General features: G+C 32.1%; 1 protein-coding gene across 5 annotated transcripts in view; it reads right to left on the bottom strand.

Moving 5' to 3' along the window:
- Positions 1-22,500, bottom strand: part of LOC137616551 (uncharacterized) — a 327,286-nt gene that overhangs the window by 19,896 nt on the left and 284,890 nt on the right. For 4 of the 5 annotated variants that reach the window (XM_068346404.1, XM_068346405.1, XM_068346402.1 and 1 more), the window contains exons 6-9: positions 20,654-20,832; positions 17,997-18,110; positions 14,848-15,119; positions 3,488-3,586 (exon numbers count right to left, since the gene is read on the bottom strand). In XM_068346404.1, the coding sequence (XP_068202505.1) occupies positions 3,488-3,586; positions 14,848-15,119; positions 17,997-18,110; positions 20,654-20,832 (664 nt within the window). The remainder of the gene's footprint in view (positions 1-3,487; positions 3,587-14,847; positions 15,120-17,996; positions 18,111-20,653; positions 20,833-22,500) is intronic. The other variant, XM_068346406.1, reaches the window with a different exon arrangement.

Genomic DNA, 22,500 nt, shown 5'->3' with positions numbered 1-22,500 from the left:
ATTTCATATGCCATTGCATATTCCGTTCTCATCATCTCTGTCTTTCTTCTATTGATCTTGAGCCCTACCTCATGTGATATATCCTATATTTTGGTAAGCAAGCTTGGCAAGTCCTGTGGTGTTCTGCTAATAAGGCCAGCGTCATCAGCATATTCTAGGTCAATTAATGTTTTGTTATCAATCCAGTCCAATCATTCTCGATCATCCCCAACTGTTTTATGCATTACGAAATAAGTATAAGTATATATGCATATCTATTCATAAAGTGACTGGGAACATTAAAACAGAAGAGAGGATTTTTAAAGAAATCTCACGGCTATGGTAAAAATAAACTATCAGGTAATTTTGTAAGTGATTCTTGCAAGTATGACTTGTATAAAAGAGAGAAGAGAAGCTACAGAGAATGGGAAAGAGATTGGAAATGTATAAAACAATATTTCATTTAAAGGGAATGAAATTGTATGGTGGTTTTGATGTCATTGGATGACAGAAAAGTAACATGATGAGTATTGCTATTCAAAGCGCGAGAACAAAATTTTTTCTTCTATGAATATGACGATTATGGATGAACACGATAAGTCACAGGGATGAGTATTACCTAGAAGAAAATTGATTTAGTCCGACAAAGATTGGAGAGTATTTAGAAGACACCTTGCCATTCTTACTTTATTGGTGAGCGAGGAATATGATTGTCAAGTGTTGTAAAAGCGACGCAGGGATTAGTAAAAAAAAAAAAAAAAAGAAAAAAAATAAGGGCTTGACGACAACTTTTTATAATTAAAAAAAAAAAAACAGAATGGTGACCTTTCACAATATTCATGGAATAAGAATTGATTGATAATTTCATGTGTATAATACTTAAGCCTTAGTAGAAAATGAAATACATTGGTAAATGAAACAACATAAAGGTGATCGGTGTGTATAAAAGGTAAAATAAGATACGAAACAAATATCATATTACCATAAAATCCATTGTGATTAAATGAATTTCAAATCCTTCATGACTGAGTTAGATTCTAATTCTTCTAGGAACTGATATATTGCACACAATCAACAGATTGCCCAGATGTTGTTATATATGAGATTAATTCTTTGATTGTATCTCGAGTCATAGCTATTAATTAGTTTAATTTAATGGCGTGACCCATCAGACATTGTTATTACTTTTATATTTTGTACAACTGTGCCCAGTATTTTCCACTGTATAGAGGCCTGGTATCTACGGGATCACAAGTATTGCCCATCATCATATGGTGTTTTAAAGTTTACCTGAACAGGTATTCTTTACTAATGTGCCTACACCCCTGTCAGTTATGCGTGTTCTTGTAAACATACGGTTTTGATAGAATGTTTGTATCTGCCAACGACAATTCTATAATTTCAGGCTTCATCTCCATTTATTTTTTTACTTGTTTCTTGTTACATCCCGTATTTTGTCATTTATTTCTCCCGAGTAAGAGTTCTATTTAGGTTAAATACTTTTGAAATGTATTGACTTTTCAGGATTGTTCATGTGCTATTGTTTATTAAGTTTTGTTCATAATAATGACTGATAAAGTCTCTACATTATAAACCCTGTGAAAATTTAACAATGGGTACAGGCTATTAATGAGGTTTCTATTAATTTTTTTTTACATTATTATATACATGTGAAATAATCAAGAAAAGTCGGTAAAACAAAACTAAAAAGCATCATGATCATGAAATTATTTAACTTTTGTCATTTAATATACATTTTTATTTAATTTGGTTTGGTTTTACTTTTGTAATTGCAATTATATCCAGTGTTCAACTAATCGTATGAGAACTCATATTTGGAACTTCGATGATATCTGTAACATTCATCGAGTTTTTTTGAGAAGCAATTTTGTAAGTCCATGCAAGTATAAACGTGCAATGCATACGAAGTTATAGAACAGTGTGTATTAATGCACACATATATAAATACATGTGTGTGAGTATAGTGTATATATATATATATATATATATATATATAATATATATATATATATATATATATATATATATATATATATATATATATACATATATATATATATATTTCTATATGTCTATGTGAATATGAAAGACTCGGATAGTCAAACAACTCTAATTTTCTGATCGCTATTTACAAACTGACATAAGTCTCTTAGGTTATTCTTTAATATCCAAAACACTAACACTTTAATGTTGAACTTTACAAAAAAAAAGAAAAAAAAGTGATTAACGGTGATTGTCAGTAAATCAAGTAAGTTGTTTATGCTTGAGTGAATGTGAAATTCGGAAAGAAAGCTTATTTACAAGTACCTTACGCGTATGTGTGGGCAAAGCTTAGTAAATTACAGCCTCTGGAAAGCATTCGGGCTTTGTTCGTCCGGGTCGAACTAATCTGAAGATTTGTTCATGCAATTGCCTTGACTGATTCAACGTCTTTGCCATTGTTCGCGTACTGTTCATCTGGTAGATTGCACTTACCGTATTTACAGTGCTTACCTGCGATAACACATTGGACAAATTCTTAAGGATACTTACTAATACTACAACTAGAATACGGAAATTATGTACATGGTATTATTATGTATCTAGTTAGTAGATGGAGTTCACGTCTGTATTTGATTATGAAATTATTCGTGTATTAGGTAAATATGTATATATACGGTCTTTTCATCGTTTAGGTAATCATGAAAATAGTCTCTGTCTCTGGAAACGTATTTGAAGAAAAAATATGTAAGAACCAAAAAAAATCTTGAATACTATATTAATAATTGTGACGCCTAGGGCGATATTATTTTTGTTTACTAAGATCCTTTCATAATTATGATTAAGACTTGTTAGCTTACCTGCAATTGGCTTTTTCGATGCTTAAGAAAACAAATGGTTGGTGCATTTCGGTTCTGGCTGGAAATGTTCATTAGTTTTCTTTCTGTTCCTTTAAAATTGTCATAAATTAAGGATAATAGACTACACACACACACACACACGCGCGCGCGCACTCACACACACACGCGCACTCACACACACACACATATATATATATATATATATATATATATATATATATACATAAATATATGTATATATATAAATATATATATATATATATATATATATATATATATATATATATATATATATATATATATGTATATATATATATATATATATATATATATATGCATACATGAATATATATATATTTATATATATATATATATATATATATATATGTATATATATGTGTATATATATATATATATATATATATATATGTATATATTATTTACATACATACATATGTGTGCGCTTGCGTTTTTCTACTTTTTTTTTCTGCTTTTCATCTTATCCCCAACGAAAAACAAACTTTCTCTTCGTATATATTTCCCTACCTGTATTTTTCAGTCTCTTTTATTACTATCGTCCTATTAGTGGTTTTCCAATGAGATGCGATTTGTTAACAACTGAGAGGTCTAAGACGAATTAGGCCTACCTGTTTTTATTCGGCGTGGCCATATGTATCCTATGCTGGGAACTTAGATCCTGATGAGAACCTCGTAGGCTCCCGGGCGTGCTTGAGGCTTCGTTGAATCTGCCAATTGGAAATAAGGGACCTCTTAGGATGTTTGTTTTTTAATTTAGTGGTGTCCTCTTAATACGCTTCTGAAAGAATTTTGGGATTTCCTTTTTGAAGGGGCTCCTCTCTTCTTCTTTTTTTCGCTCGTTGTATAGCCTATGCAATTCTTCTGTTGGTTAATTATTTTTTTCCCAGTGTCGAGATTTATATCTTTCGTACACTGTTCTGGATTTGGGATATAGGTAAGATGGTTCTTTTCATAAAAAATTATATAATTCTATGAAAATTCAAAAGTTATCTGAAATTCAGTAAAGATTTAAACGAGTAGGCCTATATTCCATTAAATCTGTTATCTATTTACATGGATAAAACTTATTTGCTACCAATAAAATTCCTTTGTTTCTTTAGAAACAAACTGAAATGAAATGTTTACAATCTGAAAGCTTAAATTAGGGAATCTTAAAACAAATAATTCAATAACAACTAAAGCAACTGTGCTGTGACTTAAATAGAATATGAACATAGGCTCTAAACATTGCAACGTCAACCAAAGCATACAACATATTAACAGTGCAAAAGTGTAACGTTTAGAACAAACAAGCAAACAATCTACGACATATTTGAAAGACATAAGAGTAACAGAAGGAGATAAAATAACACTAAATTTACACTTTGAAGGTTTCAAGGCCGCTCATGAACATGAGTAGCAGAGGCAAGGAACAGTAACACTACCCTAGCTAGCAGGACAAGGCCCCAAAGACTGTCTATATATAAATGTGATCAGCACTCAAGCCCCCTTTCCACCCAAGTTTGGACCAGGGAGTGTCAGGCGATGGCTACCGATTGTTTAGCAGGTGGACCTATAGGTTCCCCTAGCCCCCCCCCCCCCCCCCTTCTTTAGCTCACAAGGATGGTGAGGTTGCAGACACTACAACAAACTCAAGTTTGAGCGTGACTCGAACCGTAGTCCGACAGTACGCCAGGCAGGGACATTTCCGATAGACCTCCACAATTCCTAGTCATGCCTTTAGCACAGTAGATCGGGGTTCTGCCAATAAAATCCACTTTTTCCCAAAAGGAAATGAAAGAAATCCTGCGTCTTGTGTTTCCTTAGGGAGATAAAACTTGACGACAGCAAATCCTACGCGCTTCCGCTCTTCAGGACGTTCGCCTGTTCCTTAGGGGGAGAAAGATTTTCTAAAACCTCCTTCAAGAAAATGGGGTAAAGAAATTTTCTTCCTTGCTGAATCCAAGAAATATTTTTTTTTTCTTGGTCCACGAGAAGGGTTTTCTTGGACTCTAAGAGAGCCACTGCTGAAGATTTTTTCCACCTTTTTTTATCTTTCTTTTTTTTCTGTGGGCGAAGGGTCGAGTTCGCTGACCGTCAACAACAACGTATTCCATTTCAAAATAAGCAGAGGAAGAGTTGAAGAAAAAAAATATCTTTTTCGAATAATACATGGAAAACATCAGGGGCGGATGTTTCATCTTGGTAGAAGAAATACTTAGCAATTAAATTCACCCCGTCTAAATGTTTTACTGTGTGTAGAAATTAATATATGAATAAGAATAAGCCCAGTTTTAACTCCCAACCTGTTGGTTTTACAGACCGTATTATAATACATTACCCTTACACCTATCTTGTAAGATCTGTTGTCTTCATATCATTTGTATTAATGCTAATTGCTTCAATGCAAAAAAATTCATTGTTGAGTAACTAAAATTGTACAAGACTGAGCTGTAGATTAATATGTAGAATAAAATGGCTTGTTAGAATTTACCAATGTAATGAATACATAATTAATATATTTTTTTTTTCTATTGCCATCATTTAAGAATATCATCATGGTTATCCCAATTTCATATGAATTTACAATACTGAACTGCGTTGGTGCTATTTTTGCGTACGGTTCTTTAGAAAATCGAGCGAGGAATGTTATAGTATTATCTATAAGAGATTTATTATGGATATTCTTTTTTCTCTTGAGAAATTTATTATGCTCACCAGTCCTTTCTATAAAGAAATTTATTTTAAATATCCGGTCGAGGAATTTATTATGCACATCAGTCCTTTCCTTAAAGAAATTTGCTATAAGTATCCGGTCTCTCTTGAAATTTCCTATGAAAATCTCTCAGGTCTGTTATGATTTGTATATCCATTACCTTTTGATGAGATTGATTTCCAATATATGACTCGCCAGTTAGAAAACAAAAAATATGAACATCCGGCCTGCAGATGAAGTAATTTATTATTTTCATTTGCCCTTCCATTAAAAATTGATTATCAACACACTTCCCTGAAAGGAGATTTTTAATGGATATAGGCCCATTATATTAAGAAACTTAATAACCGACAAATCCAATAAGAAAATTATGATATTCGTCCTGCCCGTTAGGAAATTTTATACGAATATTAGCTCTATTCGTAAATAAATTTATTACAAATATTTATTTTATTCATTAAGCATTTAATGCCAATGTTGAGAAATTTAGTATGGATATCCATCAATACCGATAAATGTATATAATGAATATCCGTTCAATCTGTTGATGATTATACTACGAATAATCTAAAACAATTATTCTTAATGTACAGATTGTAATAGTCATTGGCTGGTTGTTCTATCAATGCTGAAAGAAATCAATATAGTTAGTATTGTTGTTTTACAGGTGTAGCAACCATGCTCGTCATAATAATGAAAATAAGCGCAGAAAACGTATGCAGTTGAAGTTTTCGCAATGATTCTATGCAACGACGCTTACGCATACGACGTATTAAACAAGGAGGAAAAAAAACTTCATAAGGCCTGGACGGCTTAACCAAGAGGAATGGCCGGAGGCCTCCGGCGTACTCTGCATTTAAAGGAGATATGAGACAAAGAAATAATGGCGAGTCTGTGGAATACAAAGTGATACGACTGGCTGCTAATTTTCCAAATTTTCCCAGCAGTGCGGAAGTGTGGTGCATGCGGTGCTTGATTAGGCCTGCATTTGCAAGTAGTGAAAGGTTTTTGTTTTTTCGGCTTGTAAATTTTGGAATTTTACATTTGCATGTAGTGAAAGTTTTTGTGTTTTTATTCATGATGTGAATAAACGAATATGCTCTAAATAGAGATTACCTTTGGCAGACGGTTGTCCAATTATGAGGCCACTCCTTTGATAGATAGACGCGTCTGAATTTGAAATGGAAATAGTAGATACAATAGGATATATGAAATTATGAAAAAATAAGTATAAAAGTTCACATTTCATACGATTAGTCCTTTGATAGATAGATGAGTCTGAATTCGAAAAGTAAATAGTAGATAGAACAGAATATAGTATATGAAATTATAAAATAAAAGAATATAAACGTATACATTTAATATTTCAGCTTAAACCACAACATAATCAAACAATAAACTCCACAATAATAGAAGTCAACACCTGGAAATAAAAGAAAGAGAAGAAATAAAAAAAAAAGAAATACTTCTTCCGCATTGCCGACTTGTGTTTCTCTTGAAATCTTTTCTCATTTACCCCAGCCGGAGAGCAACAGGGAGACGAAGAGAAAAGAATCGCTCTTTCTCTCGACACCTTAAGTCCTAATGACGTCTGGGGGGCGGGGGGTTGGAGGGGCCATTGGCCCCTCTTCATCTGATATTAAAAATTCAGTCTCACGCCGAAAGCCAGCTCTGCCTAATGATTTCATTACCTTGGAAGTCACGTTTTCTGTTCTTAAAAGGAAACCGAAAATAGAAGAAAACTTGCTTTTATTTGATAGCATTCTCGTATATTGATTTCAGTAGGTTGCAGAAATCAATAGTTTTTTGGGGGTATTTTGCGAATTCTTTGTATAAACTAATTTATTCATTCAATACCGATTTAGTTGTTTAGTACTTAGTTTTGTTCATCGAATTGCACACGCTAATTTGCAAAATATTCTCCTAAGATATATATGATGTATATATACATACATACATACATACATACATACATACATACATACATACATACATACATACATACATATATAAAATATGAGAATAACAGACAATAGATGAACATTAAAAATAACAGAATGGGTCCCTAGCGATTGTAAAAGAAGGAAGGAAAGAAAGAGAGGACGATAGATTGACAAACTAAGAAAGTTTACGGGTATGAACTAGCACAGAAAGACCAGAAACAAACGAAAGTGGAAGGACATGTCTGACGAATTTGTTCTGCAGTGGACTAGTAACAGCTGATGATAATGAGGATGATTTTATATATATATATTATATATATATATATATATATATATATATATATATAGATATATATATATATAGTATATATATATATATATATATAGTATATATATATATATAGTATATATATATATAATATAGTATATATATATATATATATATATATATAGTATATATATATATATATGTATATATATATATATATATATATATATGTATATATATATACAGTATATATATATATATATATATATATATATATATATATATATATATATATATCTTTACATCCTAGTGGGCTAAAGTCTATTTTTACTATAATATATACCGGTCATAGGTTCGAATCCTTGGCCAGGTGGAAATGTTTATCATAAAAGGTATTTCCCTATGGGTCGGTGATCCCGTGGGAGGGTGAATTTGTCATTAAACGGTACTTGTTGCTATTTACGATGAGTGTATTCGCATACTGTCATTAGTGTACATTTTCACAATATGAAATAGGCAGCGTGAATTAACTTCCCCCTTTTGAGAAATTGAAAATCAGAATTCCTTTTCATTTTATCCTTTTGAGGTTTCTGCAAGAATTTGAACGTTGGATTGAAATAACATTTTGCCATAAAATAGAAGTAAAGTAAAGCGCATTCCACAATCTATGAGATTAGTAGAATTAATTCAGTTACCTTTTAGTTGCAAGGTTTCGCCATAACTGAGGAGATAAGTAGAACGAATCAATATCCATTTTGCTTCAAGATTTTGCTACAAATTATGAGAAAAGTAGAACGAATTAATTTCCCTTTTTGTTCCAAGATTTTCTCAAAAATTATGAGATGAATAGAGCGAATTAATTTATTCTCTTGTTTCGAGTTTTTGACACAAATTAAGAAATAAGTAGAGCAAAATAATCTCCTTTTATTGCTTTAAGATTTTTCTAAAAATCAAGTAATAAGTAAGGCGAAGTAAGAACTTTTTTGCTTCAAGATTTTGCCATAGATAATTATTTCACTAGAAATTATTTTCTTCAAGATTTTGCCACTAATTTTGAGTCATTAACTATGTATTCAATTTCCGTTTCAGCCCCAGATTCACCATAATTCAAGAGATTGATAAAATGAGTGAAATTATATATGTGGTAAATTCAATTACATTTTCTGCTTTTTCTTTAAAATATAGGGAATTTTATAGACCAATCTGTACATTTAATTCTCAAAAAAAAAAAAAAACCCGGAAAACTTCCTTGGGAAAAAGTGTCACCTTTGAATGTGACTTTTCTACATTTATAGAGTAATACATATAAAAAATGAGAACACATAAGAAAATTTCCAACGTACAAATCATGCATCTCCTTTCGTATGATTTTTAAATGAAATAAATCGATCAATAAACGAAAAAGTAGTAGGAGTTTTAAATACTCCCAACATAACATTGTTTTAATAGGGCTGATAATACAAGGAGTACAGTTACTTTTTTAACGTTAAAATTTCATCACAAATTTGGGCATCTTTATAGCAGTTGAACGAAAAGTGTTCTGTACAGTACCCAACAGTCTTCTACATCTGAGTGGTCTTTGCTAATCAGTGTTATTGTCGTTAAAAGTGGTAACGTTTTTTGTTATTGTTAGAAATTGTTGTTAGCTGTGGTATGATTATTAAGTCTTCAACCCTGGTAATATTATAGGGTGTTTTTGTCTTTATTGCCCGTAAATTGTTGTTAGTTTATTGCTATTCTTGTTTTTCTTCCTATTATGTGTATATGGGCAAACTTTATTCGCATACTAACACACATATAGTTTGACACAGGAATTCTTGGTACACCTTGCTCTTAAGAAGTGCACCCAGCCTTACTGAGTGGCTAGTTCTGGTAGTTGCTCGTGGTGAAGTAAGGGTGCTGCAGGGTACACTTCGTCGTAGGAAGGGGAGTCGGAAACTCTTGTGTCCAGCTGTAAATACACAATTTTGCCTTGACATTTACAGCAGTTTTCCCTATTCCCAACATGAAATCTTTTGCAGAAAATGACAGCAACGATAAAGCGGTTTTTTTTTTTTTTTTTTTTTTTTTTTTTTTGTTTTTTTTTTTTTTTTTTTTTTTTTTAATTTCCTTTCTGGTAATAATTGGACCTGAGGGCCGCGTGTTATTAATCGACAGATTTCTGGATGAGTGCCAATTTATTTTCTAATCACGGTCGTGTCAGTTCGGAAGTTGGCGTTTCTCGCTAAAGGCTTTTGCCGCTCCCTAATATCTTTTTCGTTGAAAGATGAATATCGATATTTTTTTTGTGCTTTTGTTAATGGAGAGGGTGCTGGCACCAGCAACATAATGCCTATATGTAGCTCAGGCTTTATAGGAAGGGTATGTGTGTATATATATATATATATATATATATATATATATATATATATATATATATATATATATATATATATACACAGTATGTATATATATATATATATATATATATATATATACATACTGTGTATATATATATATATATATATATATATATGTGTGTGTGTGTGTGTGCGTGTGTGTGTGTGTATGTACTGTATGTGTTTGTGCATGTATGTGTTTCTTGAAATTGTTAGGAATTAGTCCTCATTAGATTTTCTTTATCTTTTAGAAAATTTCTTTTGTATTTTCAACGTATAAGAATAATAGATATAAGGAAAACTCTGATATAGATGAATCGCTTGTAGTGTCTGCAACCTCACCATCCTTGTGAACTAGGGATGGGAGGGCCGTTTTTGGGAGAGCTGTCATCAGCATCCATTGCCTGGTCCTCCCTGATCTTAGCTTGGGTGGAGAGGGGTTTGAACGCTGATCATATGTATATATGGTCAATCTCTAGGGCATTTTCGTGCTATGGCATTGTCAGTGTCCCTGCCTCTGCCATTCATGAGTGACTTTTAAATCTAGATTTTTATTTCGGACGTAATGCGTAAAACCGAATTTTATTGCCGGCTACTTCGATTTGATATAAATATTTGTCTGGTTGCGGGCTTTCTGATAGGATAATGTGATTCATAATTATTTTCAAAATGGGAAATTTTTACAAATCTTCAGTATTTTTAACACAAGGAACTGAATATTTGAGAAAACGATAATATTCGGTAGTGTAGAATGGTGCATTAATGTTGACAAAAAACGATATAGGAAGTTGATTTGCAGAACAGAGGGAAATATTCACCAAAACTACCAAGTATCTTCCTGTTAAATAAGTTGGTTATGGTATTTTAGATTTTGGAAAAAAGTATTCAATAGATTGAAGTAAGTTGGTAAACTCTATTCTTGTATAAGATTTCTGGAATGATAGCATATTTTTAATTCTCTCTCTCTCTCTCTCTCTCTCTCTCTCTCTCTCTCTCTCTCTCTCTCTCTCTCTCTCTCTCTCTCTCGTCATCAGTTATCATCTTCACATATAAACGATCATTAAGTATTTAAGAAATTGTTAGAAGACAGCAATATATAATATACCTGTCTCTCTCTCTCTCTCTCTCTCTCTCTCTCTCTCTCTCTCTCTCTCTCTCTCTCTCTCTCTCTCTCAATATCGTAGTTTTGAATTCCGAGCAATATCAGAGTTAAACTTTATTGTTCTTTTGAAATTATAATGCAATATCGGATAATGCAACCCGTTATGAGGAGGCATCGTTTTAACCTTCCGCAGGAACGTTATAGCATTCCTAGATTTCCCCCGCCTCGGGAATTAAGTGGAATCTCGCTGGGAATGGTTTATAGCGCATTAAGTATTGCGATGAACACTGGTTGCTGCAATATTCATGAATTAAACGTTTTACGGCACTGGCAATAAGAAAATATAAAAAGTAATGGACGTTTTCACCCTCAAACGTTTTGTGGTACTGGCAATAAGAAAATGGATGTCTTTTCTCCTTCAAAAGACCTAGTGCCAAAATACTTTGATATGATTTAACAGCAAAAAGTACTTTACTTTGCTTTGCAAAGTAACGGAAAAGAATTTCCTTACTATATTTAAATGGCAATTGCTATGTAGCTCAGCAGTTGCACTATTTAAGAATCAAATGTTTGTAATATTTATTTTTTTTCCTGAATTAGAATTATTATGATGGGCTCTACAAGGCACTAGAAGAGTTGGAAGACCGAGGCCCACATGGTTGAGGACTATGGAGCGTGAAGTAGGTGTTGAATAGAGAGGTATTGAATTAAAAGATCAAACTAGACACGACTGGCGAAATTTAACCGAGGCCTTAGCGTCAATAGGCGTAGAAGGATTATATATATATATATATATATATATATATATATATATATATACACATATACATATATATGTATGTATTTGTTTGTATATATATATATGTATATATATATACATATATATATATATATGTATATATATATATATATATATATATATATATATATATATATATATGATGTATGTATGTATGTGTTTGTGTATATATATGTATGTATATATATATAAATATATATATATATATATATATATATATATATATATACTGTACATATATATATATATATATATATATATATATATATATATATATATATATATATAAATTTGTTTACAGATTTACTCGAAAAAATATTCCCCCTAAAGAAATTCACTCCATTCTCGACGCATTTAAACGCTTGCGGAAAATGCCATTTAAGCTAATGGGCAAGGAAATATTTCAAGTGTTTTGCATAAAGAACGGAGCTGGTGCTTATGCCTCCCTAAAGGGCAGATTTTATCTGAGCAACACTATTTTTCTCGTAATTTTTCTTTGGAAAATACAACTTTAACGAGATTCCATGCGAAAAAGGTTCACAGGGTCGTATTGTATCTGATTAAAGCATCCTGTTTACGTAAGTGAGTGTTTGCGATTGAATCTTAACTGTATATAAATGATGGATTTAATTCTCTCAAGAAACTTTCCTAATAATGACTCTTGCGATAGATATTTTATCTCTTTTTCTTTGAAGGTTTTATCTCTCTCTCTCTCTCTCTCTCTCTCTCTCTCTCTCTCTCTCTCTCTCTCTCTCTCTCTCTCTCTCTAAGTTGATGTATGGTACTACGGATGATTCATGGTAATTTTACTTGCAAAGCAGAGGAAGAATACAATTATTTTTAGATAAGTAAAATGGGTAAGTATATTGTGTATGAATAAAAATTCGAAAATTAATGAAAGATGAAAAGAGGATGAAACATTGAGGTACAATCAAAGATTATCTCGTGTAAGAATATTCACTATAACAACTCCAAATCCATATTTAAATCGGAGAATACTTTAATGCAAAAAATTTCAGGAAGTGGTAATTCGATAGTAAACAGTTGGTAGAATAGCAGACTAGGAATTAGGAGATGATTAATCTGAATTAAACTAGAGATTATAAGGTGGTCACAGATGAAGCAGGGAAACGGGTTGAGAGCAAGGCCACTAAAGTTCATCTTTTGTGAGAGGTGGAATTTAAGAAAGTACATTAGGGGAAAATTTTTGAAGTTATTGGTTATTGGTAGAAAGATTAGTTTGAGTAAAATTTGGAATTCGTATAATAAATAGATAAAATAACACGATGTTCACTGTAGATGCAGTGTTATTGACTATGGATACTGGAAGTTAATCTGTCTGAATGATGCAATATATAACCAATGTGTATTATAGAGAACCTGCATACGGAACTTTAGAGGACGATAGGCGAAGCGTATGAAAAGTTGATAGAATGGGAACATAATTCATGGTAATACAAACAATATGCAACAATGTATTATTGTAAATGCAAAGAAAATACATCAATATAGAGATGAACATGAGAGAATGACTGACCATGGTGTGAAGGGTATGTCCTGCTAAAGGAAATGTCTCCGGTATTTGGATGAGTGGGTTAACAATTTTTTGGTGAAAATCATAAGAGTGATTGAAGGAATTTTAGGACATGCAATTACCCGGTATGCCTAGGTGTATGGGTAAAATGAGTATGTGAACATTATCATAAGATAAGAAATGATCAAGACTGAATAGATGGCGATCTGATATGGAAGTTGTTCTGGTTTTTCAGCATAAAAGAAAATATAAAGAATATGATCAGAAGGTTTTAAACATAATCTAGAATATAAAATCGAAAAGGCAAAACATCTTTGTTTTATTGAAGGCTGTGACAGGCATAGGTGAAGAATGTCTGAATGGCTGTTTAGTATTCTACGGAATCTTGATGTATTTTACTGTGGACAGCAAATTTCTTTTGCGATGTACATCTTCATAACACTCCCACCTGCAGTTTAGAAGCACCAGTGACTGAAAAGACGACTTTTCTAGGTGAAATCATCTGCATACATGTCACGTAAACATACATATTTCCCTGCGTGTTTGTGTGTTAGTATAATATACCTTTGCATAAAGAGTAATGGTGAACGATAAATTTCGAAAAAGCTCCAACACCAGTGAAATTCAGTCCGACTCTAGTAGAACCCGGGTGAAAAATAGTTTTCGATCGGTAAAGGAACAAGTAAGAAACGTCATAGAGTCTAAAATATATATGACATTTACATGCCAATAAATCATGCACTTGAAAAAGGGATATTTTTTGGGGGTTGGGTTGGGGTCAGGGAAGGAGACTTATTTGAATGTCTGTGGATGCGAGTTTAAAAAGAATAAGTAATTTTTATGTAAAATTCATTTAGTATCAAGATAAAATTATTTTTTCCATTATCTCAAAGGATTGAATTTTATTCTTTGTATGTTCTTAATATTAAATCTTAAAGAATAATTCGTCAACGGTGAAAAGGATCTTAAAACTATTGGAACTAGGACCAAAAAATAGCTATCTACTTGAAAGTAAAATTTGAATAATAGCAGACACAACAAACGATGAAATTAATAATTTCATAAAAAAGGTACATGAAAAAAGTCATATAATAAAAACATGGTTACTACTTAAATAATTAAAATTATTTCTACGAATCACCATGAGCATACCACAATGAAAATCCGATAACAAAGAGACACAATAAAGATGGTTATGAATACAACACAAAATAGGCAGCTAAGCATTCTGCTGCCTATTATGACTTACAGATATTGCCTGTTGATCGAAGTAAAAGGCGGACTTATATCTCCATCTGAGGCGTATGGTGGCATCGCCTGGGCTCCCCCCGTCGATAGCCCCGTGGCTCCACTGAGACCACTGGTGCTAAGACCCCCACTTATCGCGCCGCTAAGACCTCCACTTAAACCTCCGCTAGCGCTCATGGTACCACTTAGCCCTCCCGCTAGACTAGGGCGGGAAGTAGACATTGTAGCCTGGAGACCGGCTAGACCACCTCCAACGTTTGAATTGTCTTCTGGCTGAGAAAGTTAGAATGGAGCATTACTAAATTTATGTGGCGATTCTATAGGAGGAAAAATTAGTAACATTACTAGATTCATTGGAGGTTATCCAGGAAGAAAAATGAGAAGCATTACTAGATTTGTGGGGAGGTTACCAAAAAAAGTAAAATGAGAAAAAATAAAAGGTTTATGGTGAGGTTTTCTAGGATGGTAAATGAGAAACCTTACTTGATTTATGGGGAGGTTCTCAAGGAAGATACAGGAGAAATATTGCTAGATATATGGGGAGGTTCTCTGGGAAGGTAAAAGGAGAAACATTACTACATATATGTGGAGGTTCTTTAGGAAGAAAAAATAGAAACATTGCTAGATTTATGGGAAGGCTATCTCGGGAAGTAGGCTAAATGAGAAACCTTTTCTAGACTTGTGGGGATGTTCTCTATGAAAGAAAATGAGAAGGAAAATAATACAATTAATATGATTGCGCCTGTCTTTAAGAAGAGAAACAAGAAACATCTCTTAAGTGATGGAGTCTTATAACCACGAATGATAATACAAATAACTTTTTATTATTATTATTATTATTATTATTATTATTATTGGCTAAGCTACAACCCGAGTTGGTAAAGCAGGATGTTATAAGCCCAAAAGGTGCAACAGGAAAAAAATAGCCCTGTGAGGAATGGAAATAAGAAAATAATAAACTGAAAGAGAAGTAATGTGCAATTAAAATGAAATATCTTAAGAACAGTAGCAACATTAAAAACCGGAGAAATCATAAATAAACTATTAATAGAATTATGTTAGCCTGTTCAGCATAAATCGGTGTTCTTTAGAAATTCAATCTTATAGTGTTTTCCATTTTTGTTCATTAATGCTCTAAATTTATAGTCCTTAAATTCAAGAAATGTAAAATTTATAGGAACATTTTTAATATCTAATATCAATCTTAATAATTATTATCAATTCCAGTTCTCTCTCTTTCTCTCTCTCTCTCTCTCTCTCTCTCTCTCTCTCTCTCTCTCTCGCTCTCTCTCTCTCTCTCTCTCTCTCTCTCTCTCTCTCTCTCTTTCTCTCTCAGGTCACCTTTGAAAAGAAGTAGTATTCTTAACCCAGATATAAAAAAAGTATGTGTACTAATATAATAATAGGTAATTGTTTACCACACCAAGCTCTCCCTTTACTCCAATATAATGCAATCCTGCAGTTCTCATCTTCTTGAACAGTAATTAGGTGGTTATTTAAATACCAGGAAAACAATAATTAGCAAGATATGTTGAGGAAGGGGGAAGGGGTAATAAAAAGAAAATACCTCTGTTTCCTCACTAAACTACTTGGAACTGATATGTCAACATAGTCAACCAAACAGAATTTGTGATGCCAGCGTGCATAAACAGAAGTTCGTGATGCCAGCGCACATTTGATATACTGTATATTCAAAATATACTTAATCAAAAATTGAGTGATTACTCAAAAGTGTCACTATTTGTAAATTGCATATTTTATGGACACTTTTGAGTAATTAATCCATTTTTAATTAAATATATTTTGAATATACAGTATATCAAATGTACGCTGGCATCACGAACTTCTGTTTATGTACGCTGGCATCACGAATTCTGTTTGGTTGACTATGTTGACATGTCAATTCCAAGTCGTTTAGTGAGGAAACCGAGCTATTCTCTTTTTATAAGCCCTTCCCCCCTCTTCAACATATCTTGCTAATTATTGCTTTCCCAGAATTTAAATAACCACCTAATCACTGTGCAAGAAGGTGAGAACCGCAGGATTGCATTATTTTGGAGTAAATGGAGAGCGCGGTGTTGTAAACAATGTTCTAATAATATATATTATTATTTGAACACAATATATGTTTAATGGGTCCATCAGAAAAAAAAAATTAGAAAACAGAGCTACGTCCCTTCCCAAATAATATGTACTACATTAATTATTATAGCAACACAATGATTAGATAAATGACAATAGCTCCAATTCCAAGTGAGACGGTAAGCCTTCTGACGTTCAAATTATGATATGAATTAATGGAATTAAGAAAGAGAATAACTTGACTTTCATTTCGTCATATTGCAATTGTTACTGAAGAGATTTTGTAAACATCTCACACAAAGGCGTTGCGTCACGAGATAGAAAAAAATCCTTTAATTAAAATCATTATTAAGATCCTCTGAGGAGATGCAAACTCTTTTAACAGAACGAATCTTGGACGTCTGCTAAGTGCTGACGCAATATTTACTTTCAACTTCCTTTCGAGTTTGTTGATGTTATTATATCCCTCCCCCGTCTCCCCCCTTGTCTCTAAAAAGAAATGAAATTAAAAAAGAAAACAACTTCTGAGTTTGTTAAATAGACTGTTTCTTTTAAGCTTCGTTATTTTTTGCTTTTAGATTTCCTTGCAGGTTTTAAAACCAAGGACGAATTTCATACATCTTTTGCCGTTCTTTGAGCAGGAGCCTCCAATGAAATTGCTTGAGAGGCCATGGACTTGAAATTTCATCTCTCTCTCTCTCTCTCTCTCTCTCTCTCTCTCTCTCTCTCTCTCTCTCTCTCTCTCTCTCTCTCTCAAGCTGCTACTTTGTAGGTTCATTTCAGTTTATACACACACACACACACACACACACACACATATATATATATATATATATATATATATACATATATATATATATATATATATCTGTGTGTGTATTGGTTTAACTTAACCCTCTATTGCAATATCCATGATGAAAAAATAATTCATGTCATATGCCACGCCATGCATCCAACACTAATATTCAGCGATGTGTATACTAACGAAGAAAACTATTTATCCTAGAATAAAGTAAGCCCAAACTTCAATAACAAAGTATTTGAAATTAATATGTTTTGTTTACTCACTGACGAGCAGTTACAGCACATGATGTCGGTGACCGCCCTCCGTAGACCTTTATGAAGTGCCAGGAAGAGGGCCGGGTTCACAAAGGCATGGACGTATGCTACGTGTAGCGTTACCTGCGGGTTAAAGTTAGGTTAGGATGTGTTTCGGATGCTGCGTTGTCTGTAGGTTTCTTTTGCTTTTCTCTTAGAAAAAATGTAGATAAAGGTATTTCATGGGTTGGGATGCATCCTCACAGGAGGAGGTTTTGCACGGACAGGCAGGAGAAAATTGAAACATGTGATTATAACACACTGAATCAAAGACACTGTCCAAATATAAAGCTGAACATGCATTCTGGAACTCTTTTTTATAAAACTATTCCTAATTTCAGCGATGTCCAGCTCCTGCTTATAAATGCTGAATTTTCACCTATGATATGTTTTTATCTACAAGTAAATTATATTCTCACATCAGAGCAAAGTTACCAGCCAGCAGCAACTCAATTTATTAAAGAGACTTCAGCCTAAGATTCAATAAATTTTGGTAATTTTTTGAATGAGCATGATATATTATGGGATAAGGTATTTTCCTGGTATAAAATATTTTGTATACAAAATGAGCATAATAGTGACTAGGATACTGGAGGTTTTCTGGTTACAAACTTTTTATAAACAAATTGTGCGTAGTCGTCTAATGTACTTGTGGTTAAATCTTTGTTAAAGAATTTTTAGGGAAAGTGAGTACAATTGTTTCCGGGAAAGTGGAGGTTAATCTGTATTAAAGATTTATCTTATGGAAGGGAGGCTTATGGTTTCTGGGATACTGAAGTTTAATCTAGTTTAATGAGTTTTCTTGAAGTTGTGAGCATAACGGTGCTTGATACTGGTTTTTAATCTAGTGTAAGGAGTTTTCTATACGCGGTTTCTTATCTTGTTGGTAGGTTTACTTAAAGGTAATAAGTACAGTTGTTGTTATTATAATGTGTTTTAAATGTTTAAAATAATTTTCTGTAAAATGTAAGCTAAAGGTCTTTGGTACAGTATATTTGTGTTTAGCTGGGCATACAGAGTTTATTTTGTATTAGGTGCGTATAAGTTACATAATAAGAAGCATGATGAATTTGAGTATATTTTTAGCAAAATTTGGCAAAAAGTAGCCTTATCATTTGCTATTTGCATTTAGATAGTAAACATTCAATAAGAGCTGTTGTAATGTTATTAGTTCACTATATTTCACTCCCAGGCAAAATATCCCTAAATAAAAAAATGAACAGTGTATATTGATGGGAAATTCAGAATTATATAGTTTTCATTCGATAGAAGTTAATCTCTAATCTGTTAAGTGTTCCTTGTTCATAATTCAAAATATCACGAGAATAACGTATGGTTTATATAGAGTGAGATGTACAATATGCAAAAAATTTCCCATTTGACTATATATATACTGTATATATATATATATACTATATATATATATATATATATATATATATATATTTATATATTTATATATATGTATACATTATATATATATATATTTATATATGTATATACAGTATATATATATATATATATATATATATATATATATATATTTATGTATGTATGTATATGTATGTTTGTGTGGATGTACGATATGTATATTTATAGATGTATGTATGCATGTATGAATATTTATTTATGTGTATACATATATATTTGTATATACATGTATGTGTATACACACATTATATATATATATATATATATACTATATATATACGATTATGATTTTGTATATTTAGGTATGCGTTTTAGATGTATGTAGATATAACCACAAATTTTCATACTCGGAAACATCCATTTGTGGAAAATACGAATTCCCAAACGACCTCATGTGAATGAAGCAATCCTCGTATACATTTTCCCATTCAAGTTCTTTGAATATATACAACAAGACTTCCCTAAGGAATACATCTTGTGAGAACCACCAAAATTGGTAAAAGACTTTTCTCCTCTGAATGAAAAAGATTTTCTCTGCTATTTTTGTTGGTTTACTTGTTATTGACTTGTATTTGAACTGAACGATGTGAATCGATGAGAGTTTGTCTGATGATATGGTTGTGCTGTTATTTTAATAGAATAAGAATATATATACACGCACACACACACACACACACATATATATATATATATATATATATATATATATATATGTATAATATACATACTTACATACATACATACATACTCGTATATATATATATATATATATATATATATATATATATATATATATAATAATGGTGGGAGATTTTTATCTGATCGCTCACGAAAAACCAGCCTTTTATGTGTGGCTCTGATTAACAAGCAACAGCTTTGCTGATCATTGCGATACACAAACTCTTTCACCACGTTAAGGTATCCCCTCTCAGAAAGGGATATATATATATATATATATATATATATATATATATATATATATATATATATATTATATATATATATATATATATATGTCATTAATTAAATAGTATCACTTACGGACTACTCAACATACCTGCACCGATTATTGTTCACATAATTTATGGACTAATGTCTAATACTACTTATGCATTCATAATAGCATGCACTAACACCACATGTTGTTTTTATTATTATTATTATTATTATTATTATTATTATTATTATTAACTCACCTCATGACTGAGTCCGGTCTTCCCACCAGATGGCGTGAGAAGCGTCACTAGAAACAGAGGACCCCAAAACACGACGTAAGCCACTGTGACCACCACGAACATCTTGACCCTTTCCACGCCCTCCTTTTCCATCCTACTGATATAGCTGTTGACCTGGCGGTGCTCACGGGCCTCGGGGTCTGCGGGGGTTTAGGGGTGATATTATATGGATTCCTACCGCTGTCTAAAGCTATTCAATTTTAGATGACATTTCTCGTTTCAAGGTTGACCTGGAACTCAATTATTTTAGTATGCTTTTTTATTTAATTTTTTATTTTTTCTATTTCCTTTTTGTGCATCTTTCCCTAATGAGGCCATAAATCTTTTAGCAATGTTATTTTAAGCTTATATATTTTATAAGAATGATTGCGACATTTCTATTACTTGATGTGCTGAAATTGCTTTTGAAAATATTTAACATATTCAATATTTTGCCATTGCTCTCATACCTTCGAATTATTTTATGCATAATATGAAATCCACAACATCTTTAGTTTAATGTTAATACGTTACTTAATCCAATTACTAAAGATTTGGATTTAACATTGTAACTAATCTCACACAGTTATTCTGTTGAAGACTTAATTGGTTTACATCATTAGATCATAGAAATAAAAAATCACAATTTTCTTTGGAACCTTGAGAGATGTATATAAATGACTAAAAAGTATTCGTTATGTATATCTGTAATGAAAGGAAATTGAAAAAAGAAATTGAAAATTCAAATGCTAAATGTTAGGTTATGTAAATATCAGTTTTACACATTTAAACAAACTTTCAATCTCTGTTATAAATGGGTTATTGATGGGAATTATTATGTAGCAAATTATGTTTTAGATGTTTTGATTTATTTCAAGAGACTGTTTTGTAGTTATGTTCGAAATGATTGCTTATTTGTGGGCGTTCTGCTCTTTCCTCTAAGGTGGAATAAACTCTTATTGAATGCCCTAATTATAATAAGAAATAGATATCTGTTTGAGGCTCGAGGTGAGGATGGATTCTTGGACATGATGTGTCCTACTATGCGAGCGGCATTTTTAGATTTATTTCAGAAGCAGGTCTTCTGAAATCTATTCAAATTTTATAATGACATCTTAACTTTTTATGGTTTTAATTGAATTCTCTTTTATTTTTCATATATAATAAATGCTGTCGGCGTCAATGATCTTAGATGTCAGGATGTCAGAAAACTTTCAATCATCAAATCATGGTTAGTTACGGCGTCAGTGACCCTTGGATGTTGTCACAAGATCACGTCCGATTAATCAATCAATTCTGCTTTAATATTTACTATATTATCTTTTATATATTTCGTTAAAGATAGAATAGTGATTTTAAAGATAACGTTTTTGTTAATTTAACATAGCATTATATATATTTATTTTTTCTTTCCAGAATAAGGTGGCCTATGTCAGCACGAGCAGTTGTTCAGCGTCAGAAGGCAGTGTTGTTAGCCGTTATGTTTGTGTAAGTATCATCTTCGTATATGTTTATTAAGGAGTTTGTTTTCAATAATATCCCCAGCGTATGGAAGGAGATTCATAATCAACAAATTTATTGACATTAGACAAGCATTTAGGAACAAAATTGATTGTGTAAACAAACTTAATTTTCCATAGAACCAATTTGTTGAGGAATAAAGCGAATTGTGTGGCAAATTGTCATGCGAAGGGGCACAAGAATGAAAATATTCGATAAAGATAAAAGCATTGTGAGACATCCAGTAAACGTACCGCAAAAAAGGAAAGGTTCAAACGAAAGTTGAATTATACGATTTGGGGGATATCAAAATATATGTTCGGGAATGA

The sequence above is a fragment of the Palaemon carinicauda genome, chromosome 22 (assembly GCF_036898095.1).
Source record: "Palaemon carinicauda isolate YSFRI2023 chromosome 22, ASM3689809v2, whole genome shotgun sequence".
NCBI classification, from domain to species: domain Eukaryota; kingdom Metazoa; phylum Arthropoda; class Malacostraca; order Decapoda; family Palaemonidae; genus Palaemon; species Palaemon carinicauda.
This window is presented reverse-complemented; position numbering and strand designations above follow the sequence as displayed.